This window comes from Quercus suber, unplaced genomic scaffold (assembly GCF_002906115.3).
Source record: "Quercus suber isolate HL8 unplaced genomic scaffold, Cork oak 2.0 scaffold_52, whole genome shotgun sequence".
Classification (NCBI taxonomy): Eukaryota; Viridiplantae; Streptophyta; class Magnoliopsida; order Fagales; family Fagaceae; genus Quercus; species Quercus suber.
Genome location: NW_027069517.1, coordinates 808,525 through 825,172, shown reverse-complemented (window position 1 = coordinate 825,172; position 16,648 = coordinate 808,525). Strand labels below are relative to the sequence as shown.

At 38.0% G+C, this 16,648-nt stretch overlaps 2 protein-coding genes, 1 long non-coding RNA gene and 2 other non-coding genes across 5 annotated transcripts; 1 reads left to right on the top strand and 4 right to left on the bottom strand.

Moving 5' to 3' along the window:
• Positions 1 to 1,513: 1,513 nt before the first annotated feature.
• LOC136066940 (uncharacterized) lies at positions 1,514 to 2,263 on the bottom strand. Its single transcript, XM_065772021.1, has one exon. The coding sequence runs from the start codon at positions 2,261 to 2,263 to the stop codon at positions 1,514 to 1,516; it is 750 nt and encodes a 249-aa protein (XP_065628093.1).
• Positions 2,264 to 6,927: 4,664 nt separating this feature from the next.
• On the top strand, positions 6,928 to 7,000 carry TRNAR-CCG (transfer RNA arginine (anticodon CCG)). The gene has a single exon. It is a non-coding gene; the product is annotated as a tRNA-Arg (tRNA).
• Positions 7,001 to 7,722: 722 nt separating this feature from the next.
• LOC136066950 (uncharacterized) lies at positions 7,723 to 9,037 on the bottom strand. Its single transcript, XR_010628469.1, has 2 exons — positions 8,929 to 9,037; positions 7,723 to 8,143 (listed from the first exon to the last, which is right to left on the bottom strand). It is a non-coding gene; the product is annotated as an uncharacterized LOC136066950 (long non-coding RNA).
• On the bottom strand, positions 8,556 to 8,628 carry TRNAR-CCG (transfer RNA arginine (anticodon CCG)). Its single transcript has one exon. It is a non-coding gene; the product is annotated as a tRNA-Arg (tRNA).
• A 2,359-nt stretch (positions 9,038 to 11,396) lies between the features above and the next one.
• LOC111996473 (CASP-like protein 4C2) lies at positions 11,397 to 13,098 on the bottom strand. The gene is made up of 3 exons (XM_024028462.2): positions 12,520 to 13,098; positions 11,972 to 12,107; positions 11,397 to 11,846 (listed from the first exon to the last, which is right to left on the bottom strand). Exons 1-3 carry the CDS (start codon positions 12,789 to 12,791, stop codon positions 11,625 to 11,627), a joined length of 630 nt encoding a protein of 209 aa, XP_023884230.1. The 5' UTR covers positions 12,792 to 13,098; the 3' UTR covers positions 11,397 to 11,624.
• Between the last annotated feature and the right edge of the window lie 3,550 nt (positions 13,099 to 16,648).

The window sequence follows — 16,648 nt, the reverse complement described above, 5'->3', positions numbered from 1 at the left end:
TTTCTTTTCTATAAGTCATGGACTAAACTATAGAGTAGTTGCTCTTTAATGCTTTAGAAAAGCTATTTTTTGGAAATACTTAGGTATTTCATAATTGTAACTAATTATAACTAGCTTCTTCCTTGGTTGTTTACTGCCTTAACACTTGTAGTAACTACCTTTCTGCCTTCTCTGGCTTTATGGAAATATTGCAAGATGCTCTTGTTATCTTTTTTTTGCCATACTTGTGGTGTGGTTGTGATTGTGATTGAATTATTTGTTAGAATTTGTTTTCTAGTTTGTGTAAGTTGTGTTATATGTATGGAATGGTTGGCACAACTTGGCAGGTTTAATAGGTTGAGATGTGCTTTTGTGCTTATTAGACTTTCTTGATTTGTTTTTGGATTTTTAAAGTACTGCCCAGGTGTTAATGTTAAGGGCCTTTTGAAAAAATTTTCTTTCTTGTATTGTGTGGTCTTAACAGGTGGATGAGATATTATGTTTTTATGTGCTTGCTAATTGCCCAGGTTTTTGAGTGTTATTTAATGTATTTGTTGACACTGGGTAGAAACATTAAATTTGTACTCATAAGGCTTGGAGGCCCAATTAATGGTATCATACAAGCTGGATTTTTGGATTTTTAAGGTACTGCACAGGTCTTAATGTTAAGGGCCTTTTGAAAAAATTTTCTTTCTTGTATTGTGTGGTTTTAACAGGTGGTTAGAAAGAGATATTATGCGTTTTTATGTGCTTGCTAATTGCCCAGGTTTTTGAGTGTTATTTAAAGTATTTGTTGAGACTAGGTAGAAACATTAAATTTGTACTCATAAGGCTCGGAGGCCCAATTAATGTCATTATACAAGCTGAGCTTGAAGGCCCAATTTGAAATAAAGGATGTGAAAAGAGCCCATTAATTTGTTAAAACTAAGCCCATTAATTTGGGCCCAAAAGTCTTGTCAAAAATTGAGTTAAGAAATTTTTTTGGCAAAATCACAAATTCAGCCCAATTCGAAGCCCAAACCCGTCTAACCGACTAATCTGACCCGTTTAACCGATGACCCGACCCGCCGGGTTTGACTCATATACTGGGTCGGTTCCGGGTTACAATTTTGGTAACCTGATCCAATTGGGTCGGTTTCGGATCAGGCACAAACCCAATCCGACCCGACCCGTGGACAACCCTAGGAGCCGGTCTCGTCCTAACCTCATCTGCTGAAAAGCTGGATAATACAAAATATCAGCCGAACTTCCATTATCTATCAACACCCTTCTAGTCTTGTAGTCAGCAATAAGGAGAGTGATGACAATAGCATCGTTATGAGGGTGATGAATTCTCTCGGCATCCTCGTCCATCCGTGGTCTTTGCTCTTGGTGATTATCCAGAGAGTTGGACGTTTTGCACCACTTTCAAGTATGCCTTCTTTGACTTGGACGTCTGTCCAGTAGAACTTCCCCCAAGGATGATTTTTATTTCTCCGAGTGGTGGTCGTGATGATTCCTCTACTTTCCCTTTCAATTTCTCGTCCTTGTGATCTCATCTAAGGAAATTCCTCAGCTTCCCTTGCCTGATAAGATTCTCAATCTGTTGCTTCAAATCAAAGCATTCGTCCGTATCGTGCTCATGATCTCTATGGAAGTGACAGTACTTATTCCTATTGTGCTTGTTAGGATCTCCCTTCATCTTCTTCGGCCACTTTAAGGAAGGCTCGTCCTTGATTTGCATAAAGACTTGCTCGAGTGGCACGTTCAAAGGGGTGTACTGTTGATTTCGTACTGAAGGACCTGCTTTCTTCTCTTGGTCCTTCCTATCTTCTGTTCGTCCCTTCTTAGGAGGAGGACCTTGTTCTGACTGACGCATTGGATTAGCTTCCACTTTCTCAACTCTCTTCCTCTTCTTGGCTATGATAGCATCCTCTGCATTCATAAAGTTCTGGGCTGAATGAACTAGTTCAGCCATGGTCTGAGGCGCCTGTTCATATAACTTGTGGATGAACAAATCAGAGTGAACCCTATTATAGAGTGCCGCCAAAAGGAGCTTATCATCCACCTCGTCCACCGCCAAGGCATCCCTGTTGAACCGCGTGATAATGGATTGCAAACTTTCATTCTCCCCTTGCTCTATGGTTAGCAAGCTAGATAAAGAACGTTTGTGCCTCTGCCCTCCAATAAAATTATTAATGAATAACTTGCTTAACTCTTCAAAGGACGTCACTGTTTTAGGAGGTATTTTGCTGAACCACACTCGTGCAGGCCCTTTGAGGGTAGTAGGGAAGGCTCTGCACATTATTTCATCTGGAACTCCTTGAAGGTGTATGGTAGTTTTGAAGGTGGCAATATGGTCAAAAGGATCCGCGTCCCATCATACGAATCTAATGGAGGCATCTTGAACTTGGGTGGCAAATGGTGAGCATTGATGGAAGCCACAAAGGGGGAATCGGTCCTGTGAACTAAGTCTTCTACAGGGTTCATTCTCCTCATATTCTCCCTCATCTCGTCCATAACTCTTCTCATTTGATCCATTTCCCTTTCCAAATGAGGTACCCTCCATGAAGCGGTACCCCTTGACTGGTTTTCAGGTTCAACATTCCTTTCCTCTTCTTGACTCTGGGCTCGTTCTTCAGTGTTCCATTCATGACTCTACTTTCTTAAATCAAGTTGTCTGACCAACCCCTGGTTCTGGCGAGTTAACTCTGCCATAGCAGTGGCCATGGATTGCATGTGCTGGAATGAAGATGGTTGCATGGTGGGTGTTGATTGACGGTCGCGATGAGGGTTACTAGAGGCGTCCCTGCTTTGTTGAGGGCCTGGATTAGTAGCCCTAGATCTTGTCCGAACCATTTCAACCCTTTGTTGGAGAAAGAAATCACAGAACTCAACAAATTTCTTCCCCACAGATGACGCCAACTGATGTATCCTTGGAAATCAGTGGGTTGAAAGGTTCCCTGGCATTGATGATCTTGAAGGGTGAGTCCTGAAAAGTCAAAGAAGATTAGAGTAGACCGGTGGTGGCCGGTCTTGAATCCTCCGATGGTAAAGTTAGTGGGTTGAAGTAGAAAAGAAAGTACTTCAAAGACTTCACCAATTTTTCTAGAAAAATAAAATGTCTCCCTTTTACCTCTGCGTAGAAGGGCCTTTATATAGTGTTAGCCTGACAGTTATTTTTCTGAAGCTCTTCCTCTACAGTGTAGCCCCCTCTTGTAATGTGCTATTAACGTGGCCATGGCCTGCCTCTCCAGCCTTACCATCTGAGTGTATGGACTCCTCGGAATTGTATTGGCCTCCTCGGCCTTGGGTATGACACGTGGCATGGTTAAATTTATGTATCCCACAACAATCATTGATATAATTACAATAATAAAATTTATTTAAAAATAATTTGACAATTTTGGTGGGGATAAATTGAAGCATTGACACCTCAGTTAAAATACAACTCTCAAACGAAGCCTAAGGATTGTCAGTCTAATTACAAGGCATTGAAAAATACAATATACTTAAAAATAAATCACACAAATAGAATAATTAGATTTCCAAATTACAAGCAAACACAAAAATCTAACATTTCTCATCAAGGGTGCATATGTAATATTAAAAAGATAAAACAGTGACAATCAATAATGACCTATACGAAAACTAATAAAAGCTTCTCATCCTAATTATTATTATAATTGTTAAGAAATTTGTAGGTTTGATGTTTCTTAAATTTGCAATAAACATGCTCACTTACTAGCAGAATAACCCTTATTTATTATATAATTCACTCTCTCAAAAGTTAATTTTATATGATGAATGTTTGTTATATATATATATAAAGGTTATGAAATTTGTTGAGATTTTTTTTTAGAGAGAGTTTTAACCTATGACGTTCGCTTTTAATTATTACTCTATATTATCAGATCAAAACACTAATTGATTTTCAGTGTAGGCAGATATCGAACCGTAAATTTTTTTATTTGTCGAAAATAGACAGGTAATAACCTGGATTTTTATTTTTTTTTCAAAATAACACTGAATCTCAAATAATTTCTTTAGTTAGCACGTTTTCAAAATAATTTAGCAAACTAACATCTCGAGTGTAAGGGGCTTGCTTTTGTTATGCTAAATTGAGTGTGAAGAACTCGAGTTCCATGGAACTTGAGTCTTTAAGACACGATTTCCTTGAGAGCAACAACAGACATCAAACATCATCAAACCAAAGAACAAGAAAAACAACGAAACATCATCAAACCCAAGACCCAGACAAGAATAACAACGAATTAGAGGAAAACCTTCGCCTGAAGGTTTGTTCCTTCTTTGTGGTTTGTTGTTTCTTTGTGTTTCTTGTTTGGGTTTCATCTTCGTGTTTCTTCTTCGTTTAGTTTGGGTTTATAGGTTTCTTCATGGTGTGGAGGGCTTTTTGTAATGTTGGGCTGGGCTGCATCCTGTTATGGGCCCAAGTATTCTGGATTAGGGAGTTGAGACCATTCCAATTGTAACCCACCTTGGTTCGGCTTGTGCACAAACTATGCCCCGTTTGCCAAAACTTTGATCACATACCCATGATAGGAGGAGCTACTATGGGAAAGTTATGCAGGCAAATATAATAAAGATAGCAAAAGAAATGTGTTCACTATTTAAACAAAATTAGTAAAGGGGAACGACAAAAAGACACCCCGCACATAAAACAACAGAAATAAGTGGGGAAGAAATAGTAATGAATTTGTTAAATCAAAGAGGGAAATATTAGTCTACCATGCCAAATTATATTACAAGGCCGAAAGTAAGAAGGGAATCATTTCCTTAATGCAAATAATCTCCCTTAAAAGAAATTAATTGCTTTGAGGGAATGGAATTAAATGGCCTGTGCCCAGAAGAATCTTTTGATATTAGCAGAGAGCGGGGCTTTAGAGGGAGAGAGGGGATCAACCTATTGGTGCTGCCATTCTATGCTCTTCGTTTTTGTTTTGGCTAATTCTTTCTTTCTTTTCCTTTCGTTTTCTTTCTCAGTGCTTGCTTATTTGTTGTGATTCTCCTAGAGGTTATTATTACTGTGTTCGTCCCCTTTTTACTATGCACGACAAGGGTCCTTTATATAATGCCTACCGTGGTTGGCTTTTACTATTTTAGCCTTTAATTACTTTTGTCTAGTTTGGGTGTCCTTACCGACCATCACTAATTTGTTAGTCGCCCAGCTAGCACCACTTACCTGTGCTGGCTGTGCCACTTCCCATCACTAGACAAAGAAGACTATTTTATTTGTTTGCTTGCCGTGACATTCTTACCTGCTACGGTGTAGGTACTCTCTCTCTTCCTATCCCTAATGGCATGCACCTAGTGGTTCCAACTCATCCTTACTTCTTTTGGGCGGTATGTCATCCCAGCAGGACATTTCTCCTAAAAAAGCCTGAGTAGGAACCCCAAAATAGGTTTTCCCCTCTCCCCACCGCCAAACCATGCCCTCTTATCACTAACCCATGACCCACCACCTCTTGTATTGGCTAGGTATAGGCTAGTGACGTTTGGGTCTTGCGTGTGCTCCACTTCTACGTATGTCCAAAACTTGCCTGTTGCTCATGTGTTCACTGTGGTCTGGAGGCTCGTTTGCACATTCTGCCATCTATCCTTGACTTCTTATGGCATGAGTTGTTTTCTGACTTCCCATTTATTATGGCTTGCTCCCTTTAGGGGCTAGGCTTTTTTTGATTGTGGGCTTTTCTTCCTTCAACCCGCTCTTTTTCTATTTCTGCAGTCTTGCTACCATTTCCTGTTGCACCATTCTGCCATTCCTACTATGATGTCATTTGACCCAAGCCTACTAGGCTTCTTTGGGTCTGCTGCTTATTCTTTTTATTACATTACTTGAAGGCTTCTATGTCCCATTTATTTCCTCTTGGGCATCCTTGGCCCATTTACTTTCCTTGGGCATTCTCGACCATTTCTAATTCTGCGTTCTCATGGGTTTTTACTAACTATTTTGGGCTTTCCTGACCCAATTACTTTATCCTTCATCCTTTGAGCTCATGGACTTTCCATCAACCTCTTACTTTCTTTACTTGCATTACTTCGGGCTTGCTATGACCCATTCTCACTTTTCTACATCTTTACATCACATACTGTCCATGAGTTTGCTAATTCTCTCTTTTCGGACCCTTTTAGGCCTATTTGCTTCCTCAATGCCCATTTATTTATTTTATGGGCCTATGATTCATTATTCCTGCCGTTTAGGCTTAATGATTTTCTATCCAATCACTAACTCCTTTCTTTCCATGTTGTTGGGTTTTTTCCTTCTATTGGGCTTCCCAAAATGAGCATCAACTCAAGTCTGTAATGCTCGATTTTCATGCATAGAACTCAAGTTCATTATACTCGATTTAACACAACAAAATCGACTTCCTTGCACTCGAATCCTGAAATGTTAATTTATTAAATAATTTTGAAAATATACTGACTAACAAAATTATTTAAATTTTAGTGTTATTTTGAAAAAAAATTATAATAACCCAACCCAACTCAACTCAACTAATAACCCATATGTCATGTTGCTTGGCCCATGGGCCCACCATTAATACGAAACGCATTCTTTGTTTTTCGTCACCGCCACAGCAACACAATTTGTCTTCGTCCCCGAGATCTGGTTACTGCTCCTGCCGTGTCCACATCTGATCTACCAAAAGGTGCTCTCTCTCTCTCTCTCTCTCTCTCTCTCAATAAAATTGTGGGGGGATCATGGCCGTTTATGCATATGTTTTTCGTTTTCTTCTGAATCTGCATCGTTAATTTAATAATTTGTGACTATATATATTTTGATTGATGATTTTTTTTTTCCTTTTTGGTTTTGTGTCTGGATATTATGTTCATCTGTTATTATCGGCGGAACAATTCTATAAACTCTGTCTGTCTCTTTAATTTTTGATCGGGCCGATGAGTTTTCGATGTAATATGGATATGACATTTAGGAAATAGAGCACACGAGATCGCATAGCGGAGTGGATATCGCGTTAGACTCCGAATCTAAAGGTCGTGGGTTCGATTCCCACTGCGATCGTCCTCACTCTTTTTGATTTTTTTTTTTTAAAATGATTATATGACATTGTGGCATTTATCTCTCTGCCTGTTTTATGTGACTTGCATAATGATATTGAAATATTTGATGGAATGGAAGATTGAAGGTTTTTAATACACTCTTGGACCCAATGCAGTAGGTTCATTGTATAATTTTAGGTCCAATAGAGCTGCTTTTTACTGCTATAGGAAGCATAAGCAGGCTTAAGATACATTATCGATGTTAGAGTATACATGTAAGTGTTTAAAGGTCTCCTTTTGATACAATTGAGTGATGATTTCTACTTATAGTGTAGCCTAAATAATTTCAGGTGTTAAATGTGATATTGTATTAGAAGCTGCTTTTTTTTTTTTTTTTTTTTTTTAATCTCACATTTTTGGTTCTTATTGGATTAGAGTTTCTGCTTGGATGACATGGAATCTTCATAATGAATCTTGAGTGCCTGGTTCAAAATCGAATTCCTAAATGCTCCTTCACTTATTGGCCAATAATGAAGAATAGACCATCCAAAGACAGTTTAGCCAAATTAGTACAGATTGGTGATTTGTAGTGTGGTTGCTGCAAAAGTGGCATGGAACTATGCGATCATCTATTTTTCAAGTGCTCAATTACTAAAAGACTCAGGCAGCACATGTTAAACTGATGTTTGGTCAAATAAATTATTGAATTCCTCGGATAATAATCAGCATTGAGGTGTTCATATGTTGAAAGAAAGAAGTTTAAGAGTTACTATATGCAAGCTTGTCTTTGCTGCAGTTGCATATTGTTACCAACAAGGCTCAAACAAAGCAATCTACTGCATTTATATCTAATTCTTTATCCTTTTGGCAAAAGAATAGAGAACACAGTTGCATGAGGAAAAAAAATTTTACAAATATTACATAATTGTTTCTTTTAATTCTTTAAATAATGTTAATTTTACCCACCAAACATAAAGGGTAAAAAAACATAGGAGAAACAAGGAAAACAAGCTTTGATCATTTCAAGAAAAAGCATCGTAGACAGACATTAGAGCATACAAGGAACAACCACAATAACAATGTATGCATTAGACGTGAAGGAACGACAAGAGTGACAGAATCCTGTACATATCTTCTGTTGATAATTCTCCAATTAACTCGTCCTCTAATCCAATAAGAACCAAAAATGTGAGATTAAAAAAAAAAAAAAAAAAAAAAAGCAGCTTCTAATACAATATCACATTTAACACCTGAAATTATTTAGGCTACACTATAAGTAGAAATCATCACTCAATTGTATCAAAAGGAGACCTTTAAACACTTACATGTATACTCTAACATCGATAATGTATCTTAAGCCTGCTTATGCTTCCTATAGCAGTAAAAAGCAGCTCTATTGGACCTAAAATTATACAATGAACCTACTGCATTGGGTCCAAGAGTGTATTAAAAACCTTGAATCTTCCATTCCATCAAATATTTCAATATCATTATGCAAGTCACATAAAACAGGCAGAGAGATAAATGCCACAATGTCATATAATCATTTTTTAAAAAAAAATCAAAAAGAGTGAGGACGATCGCAGTGGGAATCGAACCCACGACCTTTAGATTCGGAGTCTAACGCGATATCCACTCCGCTATGCGATCTCGTGTGCTCTATTTCCTAAATGTCATATCCATATTACATCGAAAACTCATCGGCCCGATCAAAAATTAAAGAGACAGACAGAGTTTATAGAATTGTTCCGCCGATAATAACAGATGAACATAATATCCAGACACAAAACCAAAAAGAAAAAAAAAATCATCAATCAAAATATATATAGTCACAAATTATTAAATTAACGATGCAGATTCAGAAGAAAACGAAAAACATATGCATAAACGGCCATGATCCCCCCCACAATTTTATTGAGAGAGAGAGAGAGAGAGAGAGAGAGAGAGCACCTTTTGGTAGATCTCGGGGACGAAGACAAATTGTGTTGCTGTGGCGGTGACGAAAAACAAAGAATGCGTTTCGTATTAATGGTGGGCCCATGGGCCAAGCAACATGACATATGGGTTATTAGTTGAGTTGTGTTGGGTTGGGTTATTATAATTTTTTTTCAAAATAACACTAAAATTTAAATAATTTTGTTAGTATATTTTTAAAATTATTTAATAAATTAACATTTCAGGATTCAAGTGCAAGGAAGCCGATTTTGTTGTGCTAAATTGAGTATAATGAACTTGAGTTCTATGCATGAAAATCGAGCATTACAGACTTGAGTTGATGCTCATTTTAGGAAGCCCAATAGAAGGAAAAAACCCAACAACATGGGAAGAAAGGAGTTAGTGATTGGATAAAAAAGTCATTAAGCCTAAACGGCAGGAATAATGAATCATAGGCCCATAAAATAAATAAATGGGCATTGAGGAAGCAAACAGGCCTAAAGGGGTCCGAAAAGAGAGAAGTAGCAAACTCATGGACAGTATGTGATGTAAAGATGTAGAAAAGTGAGAATGGGCCATAGCAAGCTCAAAGTAATGTAAGTAAAGAAAGTAAGAGGTTGATGGAAAGTCCATGAGCTCAAAGGATGAAGGATAAAGTAATTGGGTCAAGAAAGTCCAAAATAGTTAGTAAAAACTCATGAGAACACAGAATTAGAAAGGGTCGAGAATGCCCAAGGAAAGTAAATGGGCCAAGGATGCCCAAGAGGAAATAAATGGGACATAGGAGCCTTCAAGTAATGTAATAAAAAGAATAAGTAGCAGACCCAAAGAAGCCTAGTAGGCTTGGGTCAAATGACATCATAGTAGGAATGGCAGAGTGGTGCAACAGGAAATGGTAGCAAGACTGCAGAAATAGAAAAAGAGCGGGTTGAAGGAAGAAAAGCCCACAATCAAAAAAAGCCTAGCCCCTAAAGGGAGCAAGCCATAATAAATGGGANTGGGGGCTGTGATCCTCTAGGTGTTCGCGTACCTGTTGCTGTCGGCAAATTCCGCGGGAACGGAGATGGCGAGGACGCTGAGGAATACCAACACGTGTACGGCCACAAATGCATTCTGCGTCCAATCAGACATTTCGATCGCATTGGGATTCGCGGGGTTTCTGTTCCTAGGGTTTTCTTCTCTGCTCTCGGGTTTTCGGGTCGTTTGTTTCATAATCAACGGCTCTCGTTTTCATCTTTGAACAGAGAGAGAGAGAGAGAGAGAGAGAGGTAAGAGGAATATTTGAGTGTGTCGGAAACGTAGGCTTTTTTACGCTGTACCGTACTATGTGATTGATATGAGTGACGTGGTGTTTTTCATTATGTGTGATTGATTTGATCTTCAGATCTTGGGCTGTCGAGCCCTCGCACTTGTATAAAAGTCATTAAGTTGTAACAGTGGGAGTTAAAATTTTTAGCATACGCCGTCTCAAAATTCTACTTTTTAACTTTGAACATCTCACTTTATAATACATCATCTATAAAATATTTTAATTTTTTTAACACTTTGTTTAAATATTATTTTTTTATTCTTTACTTTTTTCTCTCTTTCTCTCCCTTTTCATGAAAACTCTCCCTTTTATTTGCAAATCCACACCCACGGCTAGCCACTGCTGGCTACCACCATTGAAAAAAAAAAAAAAAAAAAAAATCACTCGCCGACGCCACCACCACAGCTACAATAACTAAACTATCACCACCACCCACAACCATGACCACCAACCACCAAAATCATAACAAAATCACAAACTCAAATCCAAACCTCATCACCATTCACCACCAACAACTGTAAAAAGAAAAAGAAAAAAACCCTCCAAAATCACAACCAAATCACAAACCCACAACCTCATCACCACCAACAATTGGAAAAGAAAAAAGAAAAACAACCACTGAAAGAGACCCACGCCATCAAAGACCTACCGATTAGAGCCAATGACCCCATCAATCTACCCTCAACGACGATGCCCACTCCAGTCAGAGACCCATGAACCCACGCCGGTCAAATTCAAAACGTCAAATTCATAACCCACACAACCACTGTCGAGACGGAGAGGGAGGCAGAGACAATGAGAGAGAGAGAGAGAGAGAGAGAGAGAGAGAGAGAAGAGAAATGGTTGAATTCCAATCTATGGTTGGACTGTTGGGAATCTATGGCTCTCAGAGCAAGAATGAGAGACGAAATACAACAAGGAAATGAGAAAGAAAAAAATAAGAAAAAAAGAAAGTGAGCCCCACTGAATAAAAAAATATTATAAGTTTTAAAATTAGTGAACAGTGAGGTCTCAAAGTTGAGATTGTACTGTTCATCAATGCCAAATATTATGGCATTTACAACTTTTGATGGAAGTGATTTTTTAGAATTTGGTGTGTCAAATAATATTTTATAGATGATGTATTATAAAGTGAGATGTTCAAAGTTAAAAAGTAGAATTTTGAGACGGCGTATGCTAAAAATTTTAACTCCCACTGTTACAACTTAATGACTTTTATACAAGTGCGAGGGCTCGACAGCCCAAGATCTGAAGATCAAATCAATCACACATAATGAAAAACACCACGTCACTCATATCAATCACATAGTACGGTACAGCGTAAAAAAGCCTACGTTTCCGACACACTCAAATATTCCTCTTACCTCTCTCTCTCTCTCTCTCTCTCTCTCTCTCTCTCGGTTCAAAGATGAAAACGAGAGCCGTTGATTATGAAACAAACGACCCGAAAACCCGAGAGCAGAGAAGAAAACCCTAGGAACAGAAACCCCGCGAATCCCAATGCGATCGAAATGTCTGATTGGACGCAGAATGCATTTGTGGCCGTACACGTGTTGGTATTCCTCAGCGTCCTCGCCATCTCCGTTCCCGCGGAATTTGCCGACAGCAACAGGTACGCGAACACCTAGAGGATCACAGCCCCCCCACACACACAAAAACAAAAAACATTTATAAATCCAAAATATTTTTTTTTTTTGAAAAAAAATAAATAAATCAGAAATCAGAAATCAAAAGGGTTAGGGTTTGGACCTGGTCGTGGCCGAAGTCGAACCAGACCTGTAGGCTTTCGGGGAAGAGAGTGGTGTCTCTAGAGATTTCCCAAACGGAGGCTACCATTTCGAAGAGAGAGTACACGGCCACTATCGCATTCGCCGCCAACACGAATCTGCGTCAATTTCAGTAAGTTTCTACTATTTCTTTTAGCAAATTCATTTGGTCTGTCTCACTCTGTTTGGCCGTTGAGAAAGTAGAGGGAAATTGAATTGATTTTTTTTAAAAAAATTTTTATTTATAAAAAGTGCAGCTTAAGCAAAGTGCTTGTAGTATTGAGCTTGGAAATAGTTTCCGTATCTGGTAAAACTGAAATTCTTTTTCGAAAATCGCTATTTGTCTGTTTGTTCTGTATTTCGAAAATCGTTTTCACTTTACCAAAGCAAAACATTAATCAATTATATAAAAATAAACCAAAAAATAAAAAAGTTTTCAGTGCCTTTAATTTTGAAATGGAAAAAAAAAAAAATTTAATTAAGTTCTGAGATTGAAAAAAAAGGAAAAGGAAGGGAGGGGTTTTAGGTTACCTGAAGGCGTCGAAATCGTACCAATGCGGAGAAGAGGAGGAGGAGCGTGAATTGGTAGTGATCATGAAAACAAAGGAGGTGAGAGAGAAGCAAAAGGCGGCGATGCGGAAGAGGAGGATGAGGGAGTTGAAGCGGCGGAGCTTGTGTACGGTCACGGTGGATTGGAAGTGAGACGCTGGGTGGTGAGGAGTTGCCAACGGTGTTGAGAAATTACTGTTGCGACGGTGAGGTGATGGGTTCTCGCCGTTAAGGAGGGCTTGAGGGGATCGCATGCTGCTGCCGGTAGTAGTAGTAGTAGTAGAAGAAGATGTAGATCATTCCTTCTTTTTTTTTTTTCCTTTACCGGTGGTATTGGAAATTATTTGAAAATTTTTGTTATAGGGTGTGTGACTTGTGAGTCACGGGGGAGGGCGAGAGGTTCAGAAGAAAAGAGAGGAAAGGGGAAAATGAGAGGGAAGGTGTGGAATAAGAAAAGAAAGCATAGATGATAGAACAGATGATGGGGATATGTGAGAGAGAGAGAGAGAGAGAGAGAGGGCATTAATTATTACGAGTAAGTACTAATTACTTATTAACTTTGGTCGTTGGTTCTGCGTTTGGGTCTTGCTTTAAAAGTAGAACTTTAACTCGAGGACAAAAGTTTGACCCTTCTTTCTTCTTTTAGCTACAGTTACGTGTCATTCTCAAAAAAAAAAAAAAAAAGCTACAGTTACGTGTAAATGATAATATTATTTATATGTATCATTTAAATAAATTATACACCCTAAAAAAAAAAAATTAAAATTATATATGAATGGTGTATTAAATCGATGAGCATCTATTATTTATTTATTTATTTTGGTCAAGAGGTTGAATTATATTAGATTAACTAGTTATAAAAGTCAACATATTAGCTGTGAGCCTTAGAGAGTACAAATCTTGAATATCAGAGCTCAAAATTACATCAAGATCAGGGGAAGGGGGAGCATTTAAAACAACAAAATCATTAACAACATCATTAACCAATTCACAAGCTTTCTTGGCAAGGTAGTCCACTCCTTTGTTGGCCTCCCTATATATGTGTCTGATCTTGGTCCGTTGAAACTGATTGAGTAGGTACCTGCAATTATTTAAGAGTGAAGTGCATGAACTGTTAGGGGTTTTCCTTAATAAAACAAGATCTACATTCACTTTGGCATCCGATTCCACGGCCAAATGTGTGATTCCCATCTGTGAGGCAAGCTTGAGACCATCTCTAAGAACCCAAAATTCAGCGTTGATACTGGTAGTTACTCCAATGTATCGCATATAAACCTTTACCCATTTGCCATGATAGGTGCATCAATGGGTGAATTTTAAATGCAAGGATTTATTTAAGGCTTTAAACTTCTTTTTCTCTGCCATAAACTTAATTTAAATAATATTTTGATTATTATGGAAAATATCTTGCCTTGCTTGTCTCGTGTAGGACCCGTTTAGAAGGGATGGATTTTGACCATCATTTTCCACTCAAGTGTAAATATATAATTTTATATTTTTATTTACATAGATATATTTTGATGAATGAACCAAAAAATTCCCTTCATCCAGACAATCCAAATTGGATGAACATAAGCACCATTAAACGGACATTAAATGGGAAACCGTTACGCACCAATGAATGTAGGAGGTATGGCTGTTGGAGGGGACATCAAGTCACCTCATCAAGCCACCAGAAGACGTTACAAGAGGGCATTCAAGCCACCCTTGAATGCCACCAACAGCTAGAAGGGAAAACTCTCTCTCTCTCTCTCTCTATATATATATATATATATTTTGTACGTGCAAGTTAGATTTGGACTTATATGGAAGAGTAGATAAGTTATCTAACAATACATCTCAATGAAAAAGCTCATGAGTAACAAAAATGCAAGTTTTGACATCATAATGTCTAGAGAAAAGGAAAGTGATTGCAAGAATGTAAAGTAGACAAAATATGTATGTGGAAAACCCTAAGAAAGGGATGAAAAATCATGGTTTGAGCAAGGGAGAATCACTCTTGCTTTCTTTAGCTTGTATTATGTGGGGGAAAAAAGGGCATCTCTTGTACAATAAGGATGTTCTTCCTCAAAAGAGAGACTTTGTTTTCTACCGTACTTCCTTATCAACTTTCTACTTCTTTTCTCAAAAGATCTACTTAGGTTCTTGTCCTAATAGTCCAATTGTATGTTCTTCTTATAGTTCGATGAATATGGCTGAGCACAAAGATAGGTGTCAAGTCATCATTTCCTTATTTTGAACCTTACTACAACTAAGGTACTATTTGGTGGCTTGAGGAGAGAGAACGCCACCATTAGGTTTGTGGCATGGAGATAAGTGTCTTTGCCACTGCATGGGGAACAATTATTGACCAATGAGAGGGACATCAGAGGTGCTAAAGACGATACATGTGTCCCTGAAGTGGTCCAACATACACTCAGTCAATAAGGGGTGTTTCTATAGTAGCTGACCTTAGGAGGTCATTATCTCCTTTTTTGTGAGTGCTTGAGTACCCACGTCAGATGCATATCTTTACTTCCTTCCCAAGGTAGTCACACCCTTGGCATGGGCCAAGGATGATCTCTTGTAGCCAACATTTCTTGTCCTTTGCTCACAGCCACTCAGCGTGTAAGGTCCAGATCCAACCACATCAACACTCTCCCATGCCTTGGTTGGTGTACTGTACATATATACAATGCCAGAATCCTAGGATAGGTACACAAAAAAATACTTACACTTAGATAACCAGAGACATGCATTCATCTTTGCTCAATATACTCAATCATTATCTAACTTTATCATTGAAGGTTTGGTGGCTGGCACAATACCGATGGTCAATCGAGCAAGTTTGTTTCTCTTGATCTTGTGCAAGTTTCTTGAAGCACCAACGATATGTTCCATCTGGACGAACATCTCGACTGATGATTTTGGCATCATCAACTTGTTGATTCTTATTTTCATACATATTTTATTACCATTTTAAGACACATATCTCTCTTAGCACTTTTATTGTGGCCCTCCATTTTCTCTCATTAATAGCATAATCACCTCTTTAAGGATAACAAAATGACTCTCTCAAAATAATACTCTATTGCCTCTCACCTCTCACCTCTTGCCTCTCCACCGCCGTTGCCGTCGAGTTTGAGATTTATATTTGAGGATTTGTATATGGGTTTGATGATTTTGAGATCTACATTTGATGCCTTTTATGATTTGTATGTATGATGAATTTGCAAAGCATTTTGCTAGGATTAAAGTTGAGATAAAGACAAAAGAGAGAGAATCTGATGGGTGATGGGAGAAGTGAGAGAGAAAAAAATATTAAAATAAAATAAAATACAAAGTTATAGTAACCTTGTATATTCATACGATTACTATAGCAAAAATGTAAATATACAATGATATAGATGGATTGATGCGAGTAGATTTGTGGCTTAAATGTGTAAATTTCACGTATTTTTTTATTATAGACAAATTGATGCGAATGCTCTAACAGTGGAGGTGTTAATGGGCAAATTGTTATTAGTTGAACGACTTCTAATTTTTTCCCTAAAAAAAAATGGAATTTTATTTAGACAACCACATTTGTGTGTGTATATATATAGTAACTTTCTAATGATGCAATGCATTGTTAATGAATCACTCGTCTAAAGTCTAAACACACGAGTTAGGAAATTCTAGCTACCTTGGGAAGGAGCTTATATAGTGGTATAGAGCTGAATAAATTCCCTTGAATTTAGGCCTTTTCCTTATAGGGAGCATAGTGGAGTTAATGTCTCGAGATTTTTAAGTCTAACTTCTTATACTTAGGAGATACAAGTATCTAGGAGGATTATTGGATGTCGTATGCAAGTTCTTTCTATATGAAGATTACGACGAACTAGAGGGCATGCAAATGCCTTGGAGGACTAAGTGTAGAGGATCGTCCGTCACAATGGGGTACTGGACGAGTTGGCATAGGACAAATCACATCGCAGGGTGCCATCTGTTGTTTTTTACTCAACAAGAAGGCCGTGAAAAGCCCTTGTTATGCATGCTATAAATTACTTTAACAGCAAAACACATTTTTTGCTACAGTAAGCCCTTCCTTTGTTTAGAATTTGATACACCCCGCCAACTTTTTGGAGTACTT

Bases quoted from the DNA above. Each gene is read 5' to 3' on its own strand.
- LOC136066940 (XM_065772021.1), bottom strand. From the start codon at position 2,263: ATGTGCAGAGCCTTCCCTACTACCCTCAAAGGGCCTGCACGAGTGTGG.
- LOC111996473 (XM_024028462.2), bottom strand. From the start codon at position 12,791: ATGCGATCCCCTCAAGCCCTCCTTAACGGCGAGAACCCATCACCTCAC. The intron at 12,108-12,519 runs GTAACCTAAAAC...AAATTGACGCAG, and splicing joins TACGATTTCGACGCCTTCAG to ATTCGTGTTGGCGGCGAATG. The intron at 11,847-11,971 runs GTCCAAACCCTA...GTGATCCTCTAG, and splicing joins TCGACTTCGGCCACGACCAG to GTGTTCGCGTACCTGTTGCT.